The sequence below is a fragment of the Pagrus pagrus genome (assembly GCF_965226575.1).
Source record: "Pagrus pagrus genome assembly, chromosome: 21".
In the NCBI taxonomy this organism is placed as follows: domain Eukaryota; kingdom Metazoa; phylum Chordata; class Actinopteri; order Spariformes; family Sparidae; genus Pagrus; species Pagrus pagrus.
Genome location: NC_140208.1, coordinates 17041913 through 17063775, shown reverse-complemented (window position 1 = coordinate 17063775; position 21863 = coordinate 17041913). Strand labels below are relative to the sequence as shown.

At 42.4% G+C, this 21863-nt stretch overlaps 2 protein-coding genes across 12 annotated transcripts in view; one reads left to right on the top strand and one right to left on the bottom strand.

The window, feature by feature from the left end:
* Positions 1–17537, top strand: part of arhgap17a (Rho GTPase activating protein 17a) — a 39440-nt gene extending 21903 nt beyond the window's left edge. For 2 of the 4 annotated variants that reach the window (XM_084343205.1, XM_084343204.1), the window contains 11 exons: positions 555–682; positions 2648–2759; positions 3617–3698; positions 3871–3951; positions 4035–4148; positions 4352–4443; positions 6067–6214; positions 6520–6804; positions 7496–7644; positions 12640–13173; positions 14964–17537. In XM_084343205.1, the coding sequence (XP_084199331.1) occupies positions 555–682; positions 2648–2759; positions 3617–3698; positions 3871–3951; positions 4035–4148; positions 4352–4443; positions 6067–6214; positions 6520–6804; positions 7496–7644; positions 12640–13173; positions 14964–15121 (1883 nt within the window). In that variant the 3' untranslated portion in view covers positions 15122–17537. Of the gene's footprint in view, positions 1–554; positions 683–2647; positions 2760–3616; positions 3699–3870; positions 3952–4034; positions 4149–4351; positions 4444–6066; positions 6215–6519; positions 6805–7495; positions 7645–12639; positions 13174–13271; positions 13294–14963 lie in introns of all 4 variants that reach the window. The other 2 variants (XM_084343206.1, XM_084343207.1) reach the window with 2 other exon arrangements.
* A 1063-nt stretch (positions 17538–18600) lies between these two features.
* The window catches only part of grid2ipb (glutamate receptor, ionotropic, delta 2 (Grid2) interacting protein, b), a 41433-nt gene continuing 38170 nt past the window's right edge, over positions 18601–21863 (bottom strand). For all 8 annotated transcript variants that reach the window (XM_084341585.1, XM_084341580.1, XM_084341584.1 and 5 more), the window contains one exon: positions 18601–21704. In XM_084341585.1, coding sequence (XP_084197711.1) covers positions 21633–21704 — 72 coding nt within the window. In that variant the 3' untranslated portion in view covers positions 18601–21632. The remainder of the gene's footprint in view (positions 21705–21863) is intronic.

The following is a 21863-nucleotide window of genomic DNA, read 5'->3' as shown; positions in this document are numbered from 1 at the left end:
CTTATTCAAGGACCTTGTTTTTTTTTTTTTTCTGTGCTGAACACATGTGGTCCAAACCAGACGAGCCTGGTCTCCCAGCATGTGGCGATGACTCACGAGCTCCACACACACACACACACACACACACACACACACACCCCTGCTCACATCGCACCCACCTGGGTTTTTGCGAGCTCTTCCCCCCCCCCCTACTCGCTCCTCTGCCTCATGTTCACTTGCACATTATTAGCTCAAACACACACATGCACAGATAAACACAGAGCAACGGCTGGCTCGGAGCATGTGGTTATTATTTGACAGCACCCTGTAAGGGGAGTGAGGACTGGTTTGGGAACTGGCCCCAGGGAGAGCTGTTGACCCAGAAATCTGCCATCCAGAGCAGCAACAGCCTTGTTCACAGAGTTGATTTTTTTAGATATTTATTTATTTATGCATACCAGCGTGGTAGACGGGGCACACAAATATTCTGCAACAGCTTCAGATTTGAAACAGTACGAATTAAATTAAAGTGTTGGCTCAGTGTATGGCTGACTCTGTCTCTTCTTTGTGTGCAGACTCGTGGACAGAGAAGCCTGCATTTGGCACCGGGCTGGACGAGCACCTGAAAAGGAGCGGAAGAGAGATCGCCCTGCCGTTAGAGGCCTGTGTCATGATGCTTCTAGAGACTGGCATGAAGGAGGAGGTAAGAGACGGGGGAGGGTTAGACAGGGAGAGGACAAGGAAATATGCCCTGTTTGTAGCAATGTGATGTACAGATTAGGGGTGTCACAGTTTCAATTTTGAATCGATCAAAATCTACTTTCAAGTTCGATCATGACCTGCAAGAAGCCAACTGGATACAGTCAAACTGTTGTTGTAAAATACCCCTATCCCTTTATTCTCATTAGAACTAAAAATCAATTAATCCATCAACAGACAGTTATTTTGACAATTAAGTGATCAACAGAATGCTACCAAATAACGGTTATGATGCAATGTCAAAGACGTGTATGTCCAAAGCTCCTGTGCTGGCAGTGTAAACACCAACACTCCCAAGGTAATCCGGCTGGCTGCAGGACTAACTGAGCTAACAAGCTTACAGTGGTAGTCACTGTTTTTTTTTTACATATTCAACAAGTCACCAGTACTTCCATATTTCACCTTTAAGTCATTTTGAAACAAAAATGCCAAAAAATCCACCGGTTCCAGCTTGTTAGAAGTGAATAATAGCTGTTTTTTTTTGTTTTCTGTAATGGCTATTTTGAATACATAAGACATGAAGGTGGCAGCTTGTGCTCTGGGAAAATGTAACAGGCATTTTTCACTATTCTCAGACATTTTATTACAGACAATTATTCCAGTCAGTTTTATCAAGCTTGTATTCAGTGGCAACTCTGTAAGCCTCTGTACGTTCTCTTCCCAGAACCAAAGTCGTTTTTTGCAGACTCGAGGAGATATTTCCCTCGCAAATTTGGAGGTGGAGACCAAAACTGAGCTCAAAGTAATGTGAATTTTGGCCTCCATTTTGTATTCATCAGCTGGCCAAAGACACAACTGATGTTTGCTAATAAATAATGTACCAACTTTTATCAGTTTTTACTTAAATTTGTTACATTTTGCTTTTATCTAGTTTTTTTCTTGATTTTTTTCTTTCCACTCAGGTATTTTATATGCAAATTGAAAATAAGCTTAAAAAGATGGAAACCCATCTTATGTCTGGGCTGTTTGTAGAAGCCAATAACTCTATTGATGTCTGAGGTCAGTTGTTTTGCAGCTTGGTTTCAGCTTTAAACAACAACCAACCATCTGACATTTGTGATTTACAAGTCACTTGTTATCTTTCTTTCAGCTGATTCCCTGTACAGTATTTCATAACACAGGATGAGATTTTGTTTGTTCAACTGACTTGACAGCTCTTGTGTCACCATGGAAGAAAGAGAAGTGCTGACGTAGCTCATTAAATGTCACATGGAGCTGTGGCTGCGATTAGAGGCTCCACTGTACATTGATATAATTGAAACCAAGCTGTAAATTGTTTGTTCACATGGACATCTTAAGGCGGACAGACGAGATGTAAACAGGGGAAACTCCTGCATTTCCAAAATACTCTTCCAAAGAAAGTGTCACCCGTTATGTTGCAGTGCTGATTTATGAAATGTTTGTGATGTCCCCTCCCCGAAACAAATTTAGAATACAATAGAATCTACTTGTCTCCTGTCCATAAATCAGATTCCTGTGTGTGTGTGTGTGTGTGTGTGTTTGTGTGTGTACGTGTCTTTGCAGAGAGAGTGCAAGTGTTAACTGCAAGGCACATTATTTGTCTCCCTATTTATTCCCTGGTGAGTCCAGTCTGTGTCATTATGGTGTGAAGACAGCCTTTGTTTATGTGTCAAAGTAAAGAGCTTGCTGTGCTGTGAGTGGTGGGTGTGTTTGTTTGCCAATTTTAAGGTTTCATTATGTGCAGCTGGCAGGGGGAGTTTATGTAGTGGATTTATACAGAGCCTATCTGTAATTGAACGGTAGGGAAGTGTGTGTGAGTGAGTACATTTCAGTGAAAGCACAGGGTTTGTGTGCGCATTGAATGGCTTCATGTATCTTTGTTGTTGCACACTGGTGATGTTGCTGTGGTTTATTTGTCCGTGTGTGTGTGTGTGTTTTTTTGTGTCAGGGTCTATTCAGGATCGCAGCAGGGGCATCCAAGCTAAAGAAGCTAAAGGCAGCGCTGGATTGTTCCACGTCGCAACTGGAGGAGTTCTACTCCGACCCCCATGCTGTCGCTGGTACGTCCCAAACCAGAGCAATAGTTAAAGAAAATGATCTTTTCTTCTTTATTTCAATCTATACATGCTTCAGCAAAAAAAATCTATTCCCACTTAAACATTCCCAAACAAGTTAGGTTGTGTTACTTTGTGCAGTGCAGTTGAAATGTATTTAAATGCAAGTATTTGTGTTTTCTTGTCATCTCAGAATCTACAAGTCACAGTCTTAGCATAGGAATTCACAATCAAAGATGTCTATCTCCCTTTGCAGAGAAACTGTTTCAGCTCTTCTTGAAATCAATTGACCCTTCCAAAGTCCAAAAGGACCGCCTTTTCTTTCCCCGTGGTCCAATAACAGTTAAGCAAGCTTAGTACCCTGGTGTACCTCCATCAACTTTCCCGTTTACTGTTCAACTTACATGTTTAGAATAGAAACTATCAATCTGGTTAAACAGGACCAGTGACGCCATGTTTCTTGTCAAGCTTGTCCGACCTAGCAGCCGTAACTAAAGGGGAGCAGGACTTGTCTAGTCGATCTATCAGTGAGCTGTCAATGATGATGATGAGTAATGCTTTGAGTCATTTTTTAAGAATAAATCCAAATTCTCTTCAGCTTCTCTGAGGTGAACATTTCCTGGTTTCTTGACTCCTTTATGACAGTAAGCCGAAATCTTTGGGTTGTGGACAAAACAAGACATTTGAGGACGCCACCTCAGATTTGGAAAAAAGTGATCATCATTATGTACCAGACAATGAATTGATAAACGAAGAAAATTGACGGTTCGATCGATAATGAAAATAATCATTAGTTGCAGCTGTGATTTTAGGTGATGTTTTTTGCCAATCAGTCAATAATCTGTGTGAATATGTGGTTTCAGGAGCACTGAAGTCCTACCTGAGGGAACTCCCTGAACCTCTCATGAGTTACCAGCTTTATGACGATTGGATTCAGGCATCCAGGCAAGGCTCATAATATTATTACTGCAAGTGAAATGTACCAGTATTGAGTGCATCTGTCACTGTACAGCAAAGAGTAATGACAGGATAATTAATTTGGGACACTGGGCCGTCTGGACACTGGACTAATAATGTGCTCTGCTTTCAATCATCTTACATTTTCTCTCTTTTCCAGTGTGACAGACCCAGACAAGAGGCTCCAGGCACTCTGGATTGTTTGTGATAAGCTACCAAAGAACAACAAAACCAACCTGAGGTTAGTTCAGAGAAGTCATGACAGCAGTGCTTCGGTTTCCTCTGTTGCACCTGTGCTCATAAGCTACCGTGTTTTTCCTGCAGGTATCTGGTGAAGTTTCTATCCAAACTGGCTCAGGACAGCGAGGTGAACAAAATGACTCCGAGCAACATCGCCATCGTCCTGGGGCCCAACCTGCTCTGGGCCAAGACTGAGGGGTGAGAGAAGAAGATGATATTGCTAATACATTATTACATCTTAGTTTAAAAACGAGAAGTAAAGTAATGATCTCCGAGAGGCACCGTCCTAGTTCAGGGTGGTGGAGATTTCTACAAACGACAGTCTGTTATTTTAGCTTCTGCCAACAGCTCATTAAGCTAGAAAGCATCTCATTTTTGCTCGTCTGTACGTGTCCACCCAGGAGTCTGGCTGAGATGGCTGCCGCTACCTCTGTGCACGTGGTGGCCATCGTGGAGCCCATCATTCAGCATGCTGACTGGTTCTTTCCTGAGGGTAGGTTCTGTGGATGTTGAACTCAAAGGCTACAATGACAACTTATCAAACAGATGGCATATATTCCCCTTAAGTGCAAAGTACATAAACCAAAGTCTATGTACTTTCTTATGTTTATAAATTATTTACATTTATCTTTATCTCTTTATCAGGCTAATGAAAATCAGTCGACCTTTAGTCCCTGTATGGGACAAGGCCAATAAGATGGTGGACTATCTGCACTGTCATCAGCATAACTGACCATCTCTGGTGCTCATACAGTCAGGGATGAAAGTTCAGTGACTTGTGCTGCACTTCGGTTGATTCCTGGCTATTTACTACCTGTTGGTACGAGTCTAAGCTTGACTCTCGAATCCCTTATTTGATATTTTCTCGCTCCTAGATCCTCACTCGAACCGGAAGTCATTGTGGTCCACTGTCTTGCATCGTTCTCAAGTTTTATGTTTTGTTTTCTGAATCACCATTCAGTTCAAAATCTGTGTTAAGTTAAAGGACCACAAACAACTTTTTCCATTTGTCAGAAACACTTTATCGTCACGATCTTTTATTGGCCGATGGATACAATTAAATTCAGGGAGAGAGACTTTGTCAGCAAGAAAACATCTATCATCATTTTTTTGCAGGATTATTCATCGTCTTTACAATTCAGTCACATTAGGCTGATCGATATTTTCCATAACTTGAAAAATCAATGAATCCAGATGTATATGATGAATAGATAATATAAAGGCGTGCTGCCAGCAGAAATGGTTGCTGTGCCTCTGAGCAGGACACAGTGCGTCTAAATATAGGCAAGAATTCAGCTTGTTATTCATGTGCAGTTGTTTGTTAAACGGGTAAGAGGCTGCAGAGAGAAAACACGGCTGCTCAGCACTGATAACTGTGCGCCCCTGTTAGTATAAGCACAGTGCACGTGTGGGCTTCAACAGTCTCTACAGCTGTTAAAGCCAACGGACAGCTGATCCAGCTGCGATCTGTTGCCGACGTTACTGAAACGGACGCGACTTTGTGTGGCGTTAAAACATATTTCCTCACATGGTTTCCTTGCATCTCCACGTATTCTCGTCAGGAGCCTCTCCTGTGATGGACTGTTGACCTGTGAAAGGTGTTTGCCCCACGTAAGAATAAGGAATATGTAGGAATGTAGTGCTCATGCCAGTCGAGAACAAATAAAACTGAAAATAAGAATCTTTCAAGACTGTCACTTGACTCTCTCCCCAGTGTTCATTTTGTTTCGCTAGGCTTTGCAGAGAATGTGTGACTGGTCATATGATGTCAGCTCCTCTTTACCCATAAAACCTTTTGTTGCGGGGTTGTTTCCTGAATTTGGATCATGTTACAAACCATCTAACAAGCTGCACCAGGGCTCACTTGGATGAACACCAAGCCCCTCATGGTCTAGTGTCAAATAAGGCTGTCCAGTCATCACATTTCAGGTTATAAAAGTGAAAAAAACAAAAAAGTCATACAAACAAAAGTCATCTTTCGCTTGCGAGTGTTTTCAATTTGCTGTGTAATTCGACAAAGGAAGTGAAGTCCCCACCCCTTTCCTGCAGTACCCTTGTACAAGTTTTAAGGCTTTGGTTTTGGTTTCTGCAAATCTCTCCTCCTCTGCTCCTTCAGATGTGGAGTTCAATGTGTCCGGCATGTTTGCGATGCCCACACCTGCATCCAACCACAACAATCACCTTGACTACGACTGCGGCACCATAGAGAGGAAGAGGCCCATCAGCATGGTGGGACCGGAGAACGACACGACGCGCAAAGACAAGTAATGAACCTGGAGTGTCTCCTTGGAAACCTCCTTGTTTCCAAGGTTTCTCTGACTCATAACATTTCAACCCCAATTAATTGCTTTGGGAATAATTTTGGCTTTTTCTGGTCCCTTTCTTTTGCTTCTCTTAAAATTCGGGTACATTTGATAGAGTCCTTATAATATGATCCTTAACACTGTTTTTAATAACTTCTCTCTGTGCTCTGGGATTACGGTGATTCTAATCTGTCACTCTCTGATCAAAGCTTCGGTGTTTTTGTTTCCCCCCCCCCCCTCACTGTCTCCCCGCTCTCCCTGTGTAGCACCCCTAACAAGCACTCGGACCACACCCTCCGTAGAGGCAGTAACACCTTAGGTAGAAAGCAGCACACTTCACCTGCCTTCCAGCCTCCTTTACCCCCTGTGGAGGCTCCGGGGCAGGGGCACGTGGCCGGGCAGGTCCCCCAGCCCTCCGCTGAGCCCCAGCCCCAGCCACACGCTCCATCAGGGGGTTCGGGGCCTGAAGCTTCCCAGCATAGCTTGGCGCAGAATCTGGCTGCTCTGGCAGCCGCTCAGCAGCTTCTAGCCCAGCACACAGAGGAGCTCAGGTAAGGGCTGATCTCTGGAGAATGACACAGCATGCCAGACAAGAAAGATACTTTGAGTGGTGAGCTTATGGGAAGACATTAGTGCCTTCTCCCTGCACGGCTGAGGTCAGGCTGATCGAAGTGTAGTGGATTGTTAATGCATGCGTCACTGGTATCCTGCAGACACAGCCTCTTCTCGTGGTCACTTTGTGTTTCTGTAGAAAAACCACAAGTTTTCTTACACCACCACCAGTTCCAGCTATGCAGACTTGTCTAAGTTCAGCCCACAGACACGGCACAACAATGGCTTCTGTCATTCTCGCAGGGCCTCTCGACTTCCCATCCCTCCGCTTTCCTCCCCAAATCTCTGGAATCAGCAGGACCTTCACACTAACTGGCCCAAACTGCTTTGAAAAGGCTGGACATTGGTGCCTGTTATGCAACCACTGAAGGGTGTCTTTGATTTAGTTGGTGAAAGGACAACATTCATATCCAGACAGATAACGCTATTCAGCTCAGCATTCTTGTGGTCCCACAGACTGTTGGGAAGGTACTTTCAGATGAGACACCCAGATTAGTTTCGCGAGGTTTACTATTCTGCTCAAAGAATCACCAAAAACCATCCGGCAGTGGATGTTGTTGTGTAAGCAGAGTCCAGAGTGTCAGAAAGCTTGTAGGTTTAAATTCTTTCTTTTTGTCTTCTTCCCCAAAGCAACCCAAAGCTGCGTGACTCCACGCCCGCCCAGACCCCTCTGCTCCAGAGGAACGGCTCTGGAGGCGGGGGCCAGGCACCAGGGCAGCTGGGCGCTGGGACTCCCGGGGCTGGACCCATGGGGCCCAGTCCGCATATGATGCGCAGAGGTAAGAGGACATTCCTGCCATCCACACCATAACAAGTATTCAGTTGAAGTAGACTGAACATGAAGACGTTTTAAAACCTGTTTTACTTCCATTTTGGGAAATATGTCAAAATTCTTGTCATTTTACGAGAAGCTAAGAATGTTAATCCATAAAGTAACTCCTCATACAGTGCTGTTAGTGCTAAAACGTCCACACTCACAGCTCATCTGTCATGCAGCTGCCAGACCAGACTGCTCTGATAGTAATTCCACTGTGCACTCATCTTTAAATGGAAAGATTCTCAGACCTTCTCGATCATTGGTGGAGCTGCAAGCAGCAACAGAGCGCAGCAGAGCCAAGTTTGAGACAACTTGCACTACAAAGCAAGTGAGAAAAGCAGAAAAGGAGAAAAAGACAAGAAAAGGAAATGGGAAGACCTAATAAAACCAGTGGAGCCGAATCTGAGACAATGGTGGAGGCTATGAACGCATTGAGAGAGGAGATAAAGGAAATGCTTAAGACAAGCATGACCGAAATCATGAAGAAGATGGAACCTCTCCAAAAGATGACGGCTGAAATCAAACAGCTCCAAGAAGAGAATGCAAAAAAAGACCAGCTGCTAAAGGAGCTGGGGAACAGAGTGGAGGACCTGGAACAGCAAGGGAGACTCAACGAGGTGATTGTGACGGGCCTCAAGATTAAGCATCAGACCTACGCAAAGGCAGCTGCGACGGCGACCAACTCGTTGGAGCCTGATGAATCAGATATCAAATCTGTGGAGAAACAGGTGTCTGAGTTCCTGGCTGGCAAAGATATCGATGTGGATTTCAACAACGTGGAAGTATGTCACCTCTTACCCCGGAGGAAGGACTCTGGAACACGAGCTGTCGTGCTGAGATTCACCAACAGAAAATACAAGACAGCACTGCTGAAGCAGGGCAGGAAGCTCAAAGGCTCGGACGTCTACATCAACGAGAATCTCACCAGAAAGAATGCGAGCATCGCCAGAAAAGCTCGACAACTGAAGAAAGGAGGCAAGATCCAACACACCTGGACGGCGAACTGCAGAATCTACATCAAAATGAATGGATCTTCACCAGAAGACGTCAAAATAATGCAAATCAGGAGTGAGGAAGAACTGGACAAATTCAACAATTAAGGTATGGCTGACGATCTCTCCATAACTACAGAGCAACAAAGGTTAAGGGTTCTTACACAGTACAAAAAGACAATGAATATAACAGAGAGGATTGCCACACATGAAAATGTGGAGCTGATAACACATCAACATGTGAAACACACCTTAACAGACCCGAATGAAGGAATTGACCCGGAAAATCACTTCTACTGTAACATGACTGAGAAATGCCAATACTACACGGATGAGAAATACAATGGGAGCATTGAGATGGAGGGGAAACTGTCTCTCATTCACTTTAATAGCCGGAGTCTATATACCAACTTTGACCACATCAAGGAATACCTACACCACTTCAAAAATCCTTTCAACATCATTGCGGTGTCGGAAACATGGATTAATGAAGACAAAGGCGCAGATTTTTGCCTGGAAGGATATAAGCTTGTTTGTGTGAACAGAAGAAACAAAGGTGGAGGTGGAGTGGCCCTTTTCATTGACAATAACATCAAGTTCGAGACGGTACAAAATATGTCTATAGCTGTTGAATATTTAATGGAATGTGTGACAATTGAAATCTGTATTGCAAAAGGTAGAAATATATTGATAAGTTGTGTTTACAAAGCACCAGACTCCAAGATAGATGATTTCAATGAATGTGTGGGTGGGATATTCTCAGAAACTAGCCAAAAGAGGGTATTCATCTGTGGTGATGTAAATATTGACCTACTTAACCCAAAAAATAATACGATGATAGATGAGTTTACCAATACGATGTATTCGATGGGCCTACAACCTCTCATTACACGACCAAGTAGAATCACTACCCACAGTGCCACTTTAATCGATAACATTTTCACTAATATTATGGGGAACGACATAACAAGCGGACTACTGATAAATGACATAAGTGACCACCTACCAATCTTTGCTATCTATGACTGGAAACACACTGTGAGAAGAATACAGACCAACTGTACGTATAGAAGGGTTAGGAATGACAAAGGATTGAATACACTAAAAAATGAATTAATAAGGCAAAACTGGAGCAGTGTTTACAATACAACAGATGTGAATGATGCATATGATGCCTTTTTGCATATATTTAAAACATTGTATGACAAGCACTGTCCGGTAGAAAAAAGAAAAACTAAACAGAGCAAAGACATGAAACCTTGGCTGACAAAAACATTGATAAATGCCTGCAAGAAGAAAAACACCCTGTACAGACAATACATAACATTAAGGACGGACCAGGCAGAAATGAGATACAAACGATACAGAAACAAACTAAATAATATCCTAAATAATCACAAAAAAGAATATTACAGTAATCTACTAGCAGAAAACAGGAACTATACCAAAAAACTATGGGATATTCTAAATGATGTGATCAAGAACAAAAACTCAAAACCCAGCTACCCTCCCTACTTTAAGGATAATAATATGAAAGAAGACAATATGGAAATCATAGCAGAAAGATTCAACAACTTCTTTGTTAATGTGGGGCCAGATCTAGCCAAGGACATTCCTGACTCACCCCTACACTGGGACCACTTTGATAAGGAGAGAGGCAGAAATCCCAGCACAATGTTTCTCACACCAGTGAAGGACACAGAGATTAGACACCTGGTCAACAAATGCGTATCCAAAACATCCACTGATGTCAATGACCTCGACATGAAGCTAATAAAGACAGTTTTAGATGGAATCATTTCACCTCTCACATATATCTGCAACCTGTCATTCCAAACTGGAGTATTTCCTACCAAAATGAAAGTTGCAAAAGTGGTCCCACTGTACAAGAAAGGTGATATACATGAATTTACAAATTACAGACCAGTCTCAATACTGCCGCAACTGTCTAAAATCCTAGAGAAATTATTTAACAATAGACTAGATAGCTTTATCAACAAACATAATCTATTATACGATAGCCAATATGGATTCAGAACGAAACACTCAACTGCTCTAGCTCTAACGGAATCTGTGGAATTCATCACTGATGCTATTGACCAAAAATTACACTCAATAGGAATCTTTATAGATCTAAAAAAGGCATTTGACACAATTAACCATGATATTTTGGTAGCTAAACTGGAAAGATATGGTGTTAGAGGCATAGTGTTGACGTGGGTCAAGAGCTACCTACACAAGAGATCCCAATATGTTAAAATGGGAGAGAACTCATCAACTTGTTTGGAGATAGTCTGTGGGGTCCCGCAGGGGTCGGTACTGGGTCCAAAGCTGTTTATACTATATATAAATGATATATACAAAGTAACCAATATTTTGAAATTAATATTATTCGCAGATGATACAAATATTTTTTGTTCGGGGAACGATTTGAACCAATTAGTGGAAACAGTCAATAATGAAATGGCCAAGCTCCACTTGTGGTTCAATATAAATAAACTATCACTAAATCTAGAGAAAACTAAATACATGCTATATGGGAAGAAGGGCCACAACAAGAGTATTAACATTCAAGTCAATGGAGTGAATATCGAAAGGGTCAATGAATACAAAGTGTTGGGGGTGACTATCGATGACAGGTTAAATTGGAAAACCCACATTAAACACTTAAAAAGCAAACTTGCCAGGAGTGTGTCCATACTTTGGAAAGCGCAAAAACTACTTAATCAAAAAGCACTATATCTGTTGTACTGTGCACTAGTCTCTCCACACCTACAATACTGTGCAGAGGTCTGGGGACACACGTATAAAGGTAACACACATCCCCTGCTAATGCTTCAAAAAAAGGCTTTGAGAATTCTACATTTTGCCAACTACAGGGAACACACCAATCAATTATATATCAAATCAAAATTACTCAAATTACCTGATTTAATAAACTACCGCACAGTACAAATGATGTACAAGGCTGCCAACAAAAGCCTCCCTCACAACTTACAAACACTATTCCTACATAGACAGGAGGGACACAATCTGAGAGGGAACTTTGTTTTCAGAAAGAGAAAGGTACGAACTACATTAAAGTCTTTTACCATGTCGGTCATGGGTGTCAGACAATGGAATAATCTTGATGAGGAACTCAAAAAATCTGCAAATCTGAGTGTTTTCAAAAAAAAGTATGTAAATATGATTATTGATCGTTATAAACTGAACCAACAAGAGAGTCTGGTAAAGGTCAGAGGCAGGAATCAGCAAACGCTATGTTGAGACTACAGGGAAGACTAAACAAGTACCAACTGTACCCAAACAATAGCTGACACTGAAAAGTACAAATATCCACTTTTGTGAAGAATTCAACTGACTCTGTTGACTGTCTAGAGCTGGACTGCAGCTCTGTTCACTGCATGCTGCTGTAACATGTACGTCAAAATACAAAAGAAATATAACTTGTGGAAATAATGTATTCTGTGGGCAACGGGGGCGGGACTAGATAAGCATCTGCTTCTCCCGCTTTCCCTTTCGGCCATGTGTACTACCTGATTTTTAACTAAGATGATGTGTGATGATGACTGTCTAATAACATGCCGAAATAAATAAATAAATAAATAAATCACTTACAAAGCGAGGCTTTTGTGTAGTGCTGGCCTACATTTATGAGCTCCTGAGGCTTTATGAACTCAATAGTTCATCCTGATGTCAAAGGTAGAGCTAGCTGGCAGGGACACTGTTTATTTGACTATTAATTGATGCACAGTTTTGTTTTTTTTGGGCTCTTAAAGAAGAAGTTTGACATTTTGTGAAATAGGCAGCCGTGTGTTGTGTGCGGTTGCTTTTACATTTAAAGGTACAATATGTAAGAATGGACCTCCTGTTGAATTCATCTCAAAAAACAAACAGGGGGCAGCGTACCACCAGAGCTTTCCTTTTTCCCCCAATAATCACATGATTCACCATCATTCTTTCAGGTACCAAGAAGCAGGCTCCTGCCCCTCCCAAACCAACAAACCCTCCACCCAGCCAGCCCTGTAATTCATCCAACCACGCCTCCTTCTCAGGCTCCTCCCAGTCCCTCAGCCCCACCCCCAGACCCCTGTCCAGCCACTCGCCCACCTCGCCCACCTCTCCCACCTCGCAGCCATGTGCCACACCCAGACGCCACTCCAGCAACCAGCCCCCGATCCAGGCGCCCAGCCACCCGCCCCCGGAGCCCCCGACACAGGCCAGTCCTCCGCCGCAGCCGGCGTCACTCGGCGGCGAACAGAGGAGCGCCGACCCCTCACCTCCGGGCACCCCGACCCCTCCGGACACCCCTCCTCCCTCCACCACGAGCCAGGATGCAGTCGCCCCTCCGTCCCCGTCTCCATACCAGTCGGGCTCGCTCCCCCGGCCACGGCCCGTCCCAAAACCCCGGAACAGACCGAGCGTCCCACCACCGCCGCAGCCCAACACACAGGCCAGTGATACCAACGGGATCTGTGCCGCTGCGTACAAGATGATGGGTGAGTGTGGACTCTCATGTCAGATGTTTTACTATTAACTCACCGTCAGTACTAATGTGCTCTCTGTCTAACAGTCCTGCGTTGTAATACCTCCACAGGTTAAAGCTGCATTTGTACGAGGTTTGTTGTTAATTGACCTTTTCACTAGCAGCACCTGCACTCGTTGTTACCCATCACCACGGCCATTTTGTTCTGCCTGCTGCCTCTGTCACATATCATTTAGCCGGCCCTGATGCACCACTGTCACACTGTCACACAGCCCTGTTTGCTTTTTAGCACGGGACCTTATACTGTCCTATTAAAGAATAAGTGTAGAGCTTCAACGATTAGTTGATCAATGGAAAAAATAAATGCAGCCCCAGACGAGGGAACAAACCACAAGAGGGAAGATGAACTGTTAGTCTGAAGCCACGTATATTACAGAATACTGACAAACAGCTTCTTCTCATACACTGTCTTCTATATGTTACCTTGTTCCTTTACTGCTGCGCAGCATGTCATTATCTACTCACCCTCATGCTGATGGAAAGTCAGGTGAAGTTTTTGTAGTCCACAAAACATTTCTGGAGCTTCACAGCAAAAAGCACTGCAGCGTTCTCCTAGACAACAGACTGGGAGACTTGTTTTAAAAGGTGAAAAGAAAAGAAAATGGGTCCATTCAGCTTGTCCAGCATAATCCAAGTCTCCAGAAGCCCTGAGATCCTATATTGATTCGCAAAGTCGAGCTTGTGCACCCACTTCAGACAAGGTGTGTGCTAATGCTTTTAGCTTAGCAGCTACATTGAAGATTTTGGCTTGTATGAGTAAGGCTGTAAACAATGTGTTTTCAAATATATTTGAGATTTTTTATGGTCTATGAAAGTTCAACCGACTTTCAATCAGCATGACTGAATTTCCATTTTTGGGTGAACTTATCCTTTAATGAAATTAGCCACATCCTGTCAATACAGCTAAAATGTTTTAGTTGGTTTACATTTCTTCATATAGATATGATATTTTCATGTGTAATATGACGTGTTGTTATCAGGGCTGTCATTTATCACGAGTCACTCATCTTCATTCCCAGTCAGAGACTTGAGTTCTTGTTCTTTTAACTTGTGAATCATCTCATATTGTTTGTTACTGAGTTTTTAAGCCACTGTCGCTGTGACACGCACGTGTAACCCTGACACGCATGTTTATAACTGGTATGTGCTCGTCTCGTCACTAACGTCCCGGCAGATCAACATGTTCACGGTGTACGAACAGCTCGTATCTAACACACACACACACTTTCGGCTCTTATCTCAGGCGATGTGTTCACAAGTAAACTGGGGATTTCCAGCTCCATTTTCTCTGCTGCTCTCCTCTCACACTTCACATTTTCCATCCACTCTCACTGCCCGCCGCCTGTAGCTCACAGTCTGTGGCTGAACACCGCCCCCTGCTGTTCAAACCCCGACAGAAGAGCCGAGCCGCTGTGAGAGCTTATGGAAAATATTACACATCTGCATGGGATGGCATAATTACAGCGGCTTTAAATGTTTTCATACTCCAGGACGAGGCTGCATGTGTTTGTGATTATGGCCATTGTTCGTATACTGTGGACTTAAACAGCGTGTGTGTCTCTGTGGGATGTTTATGTAGCGCTCTGCATGCATGAGAATCACATTACCTTTACTTACTAACACAAACGGTAACCGAGAGGATCTTTTCTAGTTGATTTATTTCTATTTAAAGATCTTTTTGCGACAGAGAAGCCTTCTAAGATGGTTCGATTTCTCCTCACTGTCTTTTCTCTTGCTCTGTAGACCCGGCGATGTCTTTCAAAGGGCTGAGTCGAGCGTTGGTCCCTGAGCTCGCTGTAGACCAGCAGCCAGCGACCTCCTCCTCTTCCTCCTCCTCCTCCTCCTCCCTCCTGTCTCTGCCCAAAGACTGTGACCTGGACACTGAGAGCACTGTCCTATAAAGAGGAGGCGACGACACGCTCCGGTCCAGCTCCCCCACGCTTCTCCTCCTCCTCCTCCTCCTCCTTCATCATCATACACACACCTCATTTAATCTGCCCCCAGAATAAACCTCTGCTGTTAGGATCTCCCAGTCCAGCCTGTATGAAGGACTGTAATGTGACGTAATGCTCCTCCTGGCAGCCACGATGGAGGTCAGCTACTCTCGGTAAACAGTGGTTATAATAGTTGATTGTGTTTGTGTGACTGTTGCAACAAAATTGAATAGTAATAGTTAATCTGTCGATTATTTTCTCAATTAACCGATTGGTTGTTTGGGCCATAAAATGTCCGAAAATGGTGGAAAATGTCCACGTCGACGTCCCCAAATGTCTCGTTACGTCCACAAGCCAAAGATATTCAGTTTACCAACAAACAGGAGTAAAGAAACCACAAAATATTCACACTTAAGAAGCTGGAATCAGACAGAATTGACTGATTCATCGATTGTCAAAATAGTTGTTGATTAACTAAATAGTTGACAGCTAATCTAATCATCGTTGCAGCTCTACTTATTCGAATGTTAGCTAACACTTGTAACAGTTCCTACACACATATAAACATCTGTAAGTCAAGTTAGGTACATGTCAAGGTCAAGTCCTTACTTTCTTTATCAATAAGTTGTTTTTAAGCAAAAACACCCCAAAAAATGAGCACACGTGCAGGCATTTTTCAGTATTTTGGGACATTTTACAAACCAAATAATTTGAAAAAAAGCAAATAATAAAATAATCAACAGATTTAAAAATGCAGCTAAAAATCAGTCAATCGGCAGATAAAAAATAGCAACAAAAATAGCAACAATAGCAAGTGCCATTTTCTTTGACTATTTTTGGACATTTTCCAGACTGAGAAAATAATCAGGAAACAGTGTTTAAACTGACCTCCAGCACTACGATCTTCTCCATCTATAGCTTTCATTAGCCTTTATGTCCTCAGAGTCCTCCTGACCTCCATCATGGTGCCAGACGCCTCTACACTGCAACACACACCACCGCCACCTCTGTCATTATAGCGCCCCCTCCCAACAGATCAAGCTCCAGACAATCAACAGCAAACAGCAGAGGAGTCTCCAGCAACGACGCATCGCTTTATAAATGGAAGAATGAGGGGAGAGACGCCAAAACATGGACTGACGAGACTCGTTTGGGATTTGGTGTGAGGGTTTCTTTTTTTTTTTCTTTTTTTTTTTAATGTTGAAAAAAAGGTCTTAGAGCAGGAAATGAAAAAAATAAAGAGGAAATTCTACAGCGCAGGGCGGGAGAGGGGGAAAGTCAGCAGGTAGAAGTAGAAACCAAAACTGTTGCTTCAAGTGTAGCTGGTGACTGCAGGTTTCCAGTCGTCTCACACACTTTGATTATTCACCCTTTTTTTATTTGTACGGATCTTCTCCCCCCCCTCACTCCTGTATTTATTTACCGATTTCACAACACACATTCCCTGTGGCTTTGACATAATTAATGCAGTCTTTAAATGTAAATCATGCCTTATCGGTTCCTCCCAGAACCACGTTATAAGCATTATATATTTACTGTATGGAGGATATACTTGGCTCCTGATACCACAGTATTTTTTCCAAGAAGCTGTCTTGGCAACGAGTATGTTTTTTTTTCAGGGATGTAAGGAAGGTGATCGGACCCGTCTTGTGTGGTTGTGTAATTTAAATGTGTTTGGGTTGATTTCTTTCGGGTCTTCTGAGCAGAAGTAGCAGGGTGAGCCGCCCTCCCAGCCTGAACACGCTCAGTATTTTTCGCCCCTTTCAACCTTTTTGTGTTCAGACAGGCTGCGTGTGAGTGAATGTAGCGAAAGGACGATTCTTACCAGCCTCTTCATCCCGAACAAAAGACGCATAAACAGCTGATGTTGCACTTGGCCAACAAGTGGTTTCCTAGTGTTTTTTTTTTTCAGTCTTTCCCACTGAGCTGAGCACAGTGCTGTGAAACCTCAGTAGTGATGTGGTGTCAGACGTTTGCCAGGTGAAAAGATTAAATAAATGCTTTGTTGTATTTTTTCTGTGTAAGCTTTTCTTTTTTTTAAGGCTTTTTGGATGTGTGAGCCAATATGGTACCGGTGGAGAAAGTGTCGGATGCTGCGGAGTTGCCCTGAAGTTTCTTTTTCAGAGACGATCGAGCGTTATGATCCCCTCCTTTTCTCTCGCTCCTGTACCTTCGCTGCCTTATCCCTGAGCATCAGGAGCTTTCTCGAGCTCCTCAAGACGAACAAATGCCATTAAACTAGAAATGATAATGCTGCGTTTTTAAGCTCCATAGTTTTGTATGTATGCCGTCTGGTGAGCTTAAATATGGAATAAAAACATGTAATAAGAATGCTTGGTTATACCCCCTTTCCAAAGAAAATAAAGTATATGAAGAAACTATATCTGCTCGTCACGTCTGTGTTTGTGTATATACAAATATATATATATAAGGAAAAATTGAGAAACCAATACTGATATTGTTGCCTCGAAGGTAATGCTAGAAAACTGTATGTGCTAATAGCATCTTAAAATGTTAGCATTTTTCAGTTGTAACTAGACCAAAGTTAGAGAGCCATGCTAGCAGCTCTACTTAGACACATATGAGCTAAATGCTTACTTTAGGGCGCTAACAATTCTGATGCTAAGCATGTATGTTTAACACTTTCACCATTTTAGTTTAGCCTAGCAGGTTGACATTTGATAATAAGTGTGAAACACTTGGCTACCTGTCATACTCAAAACAAATAGGGGGCAGTATGTCACCCAAGTAACCGCTAACTGCTGCTAACTTTAGCAGCAATTAGCTAGTTAGTTCAGTTAGCTGTGCAGCTAGTAGTTGGGACAGGGAGCTCACCAGGGAAATGTTGCTGTTTACATTGTTAGCACAGGAGCTTGGGACCGCGACCGGACGAGGCTAACTGGTTAGCATGCTAACTTCAGTAACAGTAGATCTGCAACACTCTACACATACTTCATGAAGTAGAAACTTGTTTTTTTAGCTAGCAGCTCTATGAGGCACATTTGAGCTGAATGATAACTTGAGCATGCTAACATGCTCACGATGATAAAGCTAAACATGCTGATGCTAAACGTGTATGTTAACGGTTTTTAAAAATGTGTCCTTGTGGGGGCGCTAAAAGTCTGTGGAACACCAAACTGAACAAAAATCATCCTCTTGGGACCATGAATGTCTCTATGACATCGCAATCCATCCAGTAGTTTTTGAGATATTTCAGTGGTGGAGAACTGAGCTGCTAGCATGTTTGAGAATTGCTAATTTGTACACAAATTTATAATTAGATGTCTTTTCTCTGACATCTCCTGACTTCCATATATTAAACCGTCAAATCCAGACCTAAAATAATCAGGTACATACAGTAAACAAGGAATATCACGTACTGTTACCAGAGATGTCTATGCTAACATCAGAGGTTATTCATCAGAAGGCACAGATGAATCGGGCAGTTTCTACTTTCAAGCATGATATTTTTATAGATCAAAAACATATCCATTGTTTGAAAGCATTGAACGAAACATAAAAGGTCAAACAATCACAAAAACATGAGCAACTTCCCATGAAAACATATAAAACAGTTATAAAAGGGAACCTTTCGGCAACCGATAAATAAACCTAACCAGACTAACAGAAATGTATTTATTTCAAACTTAAATATCCAGGGAGGGTAAATGCTACCAGCTGCACATCTTAATACATTAACTGCACCAACATGCAATCGATCTGGACAAGAAAACACTGTTACCACACTAGTAGCAGCTAGGAATGCATTTTTACGAGATAACACTCACCTCGTAAGCCTGACTAAAGCTGCGCATAGAGAATAAATCAGATGGTAATTTTCCTGATGACACTCCTGAATAAGAAAATAAATTAGAAGTTGGAGGACACACAAGCGTATAATACAAAGTGATGAGCGGTGCATAGCAAAAACAGTCAATTTACAACCTCAACAATAATTCATTAACATAAATACAACACAGCTACAGGTACACTGTACTGTAGATGAGTCATGAGATCACCAGAGAAGCAGGAAATGACCATTTACAGTCGGATGTTTTTCTATTTATCCACATGCGTTTGATGTTCATTCATTAGGCCGTTTCACATTAAACCTGCCTTTTATCTCTCTGCACTGACAACAAGTAGTTATCACTCTAATTGTGGGAAAAAAAACAAGGATTTGCTATTCCACCCACACGCTTCATGAAACAGATGATTTTGGAGCCAACTTCGCACCATGTGCTGATGTAGTCAGTGTTACCTCACTGTGAAAGGTGCAACATTGTTCATTTGAGTGATGTTTTGCAAATAAATGTGTGTTGTCAAATACATTTGGATTCGATTAAGTCTTAACAGGCAGGAGAAAGGCTGACGACAAAGGACTCAACTGTTGTTTTAGAGGATTCCCAGTTCACGTGCTGCAAACTGGCCTAACTGGACAGATTTCAGTGGCTCGGGATTGAGCCCAGTTGGGATGCGATGAACCTCCATGGATGACCTTGTGTTTGAGACACTCGAGAAAATGTAATGATGTCTTCATCATTAATTACACTTGTATGGGGAGCTGGGGCCAAAGTTAACCACGACCACCTTCTGGTTCACGAGCAGCAATGTGGCTAATGCTGTGTTTGTATGGACACGTTTCATCGGCATCTAGAAATGCAGAAAATTATGGAGAACAAGCCGGGCCAAATAACTGACATTTTTTCAGCCTAATAGATAAATGAGATATTTAACCACTGCGATGAATAATGCTGAAGTCAAAACGTGCAGAGTTTTGGGTTGCTTACTTGATCTTTTATTTCTTAGATCAAGTCCATGAAGGCTTTCATTTTTAGATCCAAAAATAACTAGTGTGCAAGTTAAATACAAGTTTAAATATAAATTGTGACTTCTTAAAGGTGCAATATGTAAGAATTGGCCAGCTGTACTCCAAACAAAAAGGAGGCAGCATATCACCTCAGTAAACACTCATTGCTGCTAACTGTAGCTGCTAGTAGCTAGTTAGCTTGGTTAGCCATGCATCTACTGATCCAGACTGGGAGCTCAGAGCACCAGGGGGGTGTTGGCGTTTACATCGTTATCACAGGAGCTTTGGACCAGGACAGGCGAGGCTAGCTAGTTAGCATGCTAACCTCAGTAGATATCACTGCAACACAATACATATGCGTCATGAAGTCAAAACTGTTATTTTTACATTCCAGTGATAATTTATTACATTTTTTAATGTTCTAACATATTGTACCTTTAAGTTAGTTGGATTCCAGCGTGAAAAGCTTCATACTGTATTTATTTCAGGCTATCTTTACACCGCTAGCACAGGAGCTTTGGACTGGCTGGGTTGGGGCTAGCTAGTAAGCATGCTAACTTCAGTAGATATCCCAGCAACACAATTTAGTCAAAATTGTCTTTTTCTTCCACAATCTGTTGATAATTTTAGTTTTGTTTTTTTCTAAGTCTCTTATATATTGCACCATTCAAGGAAAATAAAAAAACAAACTCGAAATCATACCTCGTCTTATTTTTATTGCTTTAGCTGTAAGTTTGTTTGTTTTTATATTGAGAATTCAATAGCAGTTAAAATTCACAATAAGTTAGTCAGATGAAATCTTACAAGTTTTGTGGCCGTCCTTTGCTTCCACAGCTGCTGCAAAGGATAAAAGTGAATCTGCTGGGTGAAGATGACTTTGACTTCAGCTGTAAATGGAGTTTTTTTATTATTTTTTTTAATTACAATTCCCATAATAGGTGCCCTATGATTTCACAGTTGGTTAGAGAATGACCACATCTATGAGTCTAGATCAGCACTGTGGATACTTGATGTTGTTATCTACTATTTTCAAATCGAATCCTGCTGTACGGGAGGCAGTGAACGCACCTCTGTGTGAACAGTCGGATCACTCGGAGCGGTCCGGCCCGAGCCGGGCTCTAAACTAAACTACACTTGTGAATCACCTCGATTCCTGATAGCTGTCTGCGGACTACATCTACGCTTAATCTTTACAATTTTTCAAATATGATCTGATAGAAAATATAAACTTTATATAGTCATATATTAAACATAGTAATTAATCTGTAAATATTCAGACCAGTTGTTTTCATTATCGACATCTCAGAGCCATCAAATATATGGATGGTTCCTCTCATGTGTCTTGTACTATCTGCCATGTAAGAGATGTAAATAAAGTGAAGACCGGTTTGAGTCGTCAGTGTGCGGTGAGTTCCTGTTGACCTGTGGACACCTGAATGTTCTGCTCTACCCAGCACCTGAAATAACAGCAATGCTGCACATTAACTGTTGTGACTATCTACAGATAGATACAGTGTACTTCCATTCTGTTTGCTATAGATGATGCAGTCTCTCTTCCTCTCTCTGTTGGTTTGAGTGTCTCTGTGTGTGATCTTGGCACTTTGGTTGTGGCGAGCAGAGTGAAAGTGGAGCCAGCCGGCCTCTCGGTTTTGGCCCGACATCTTGCTTCTACCAGGCCAGAGGGGAAGACAGTCTGGGGCTTCTGGGGTTTTCTGGAGTCTGGGTCTCACTGAGAGCTCTCTGCAAGACAAAACCCATAATCTCATCTGATTTATGCCTATTTTACCGTATTATTTTCAGATTCAGAGCACATTTGCTTATTCCACAGACAGCAGCACTTTGTGGCTTTATCTCTTTATAGCTGCAGGCTGCTGTCACTCTGTGAGAGAGAAGGGGGGG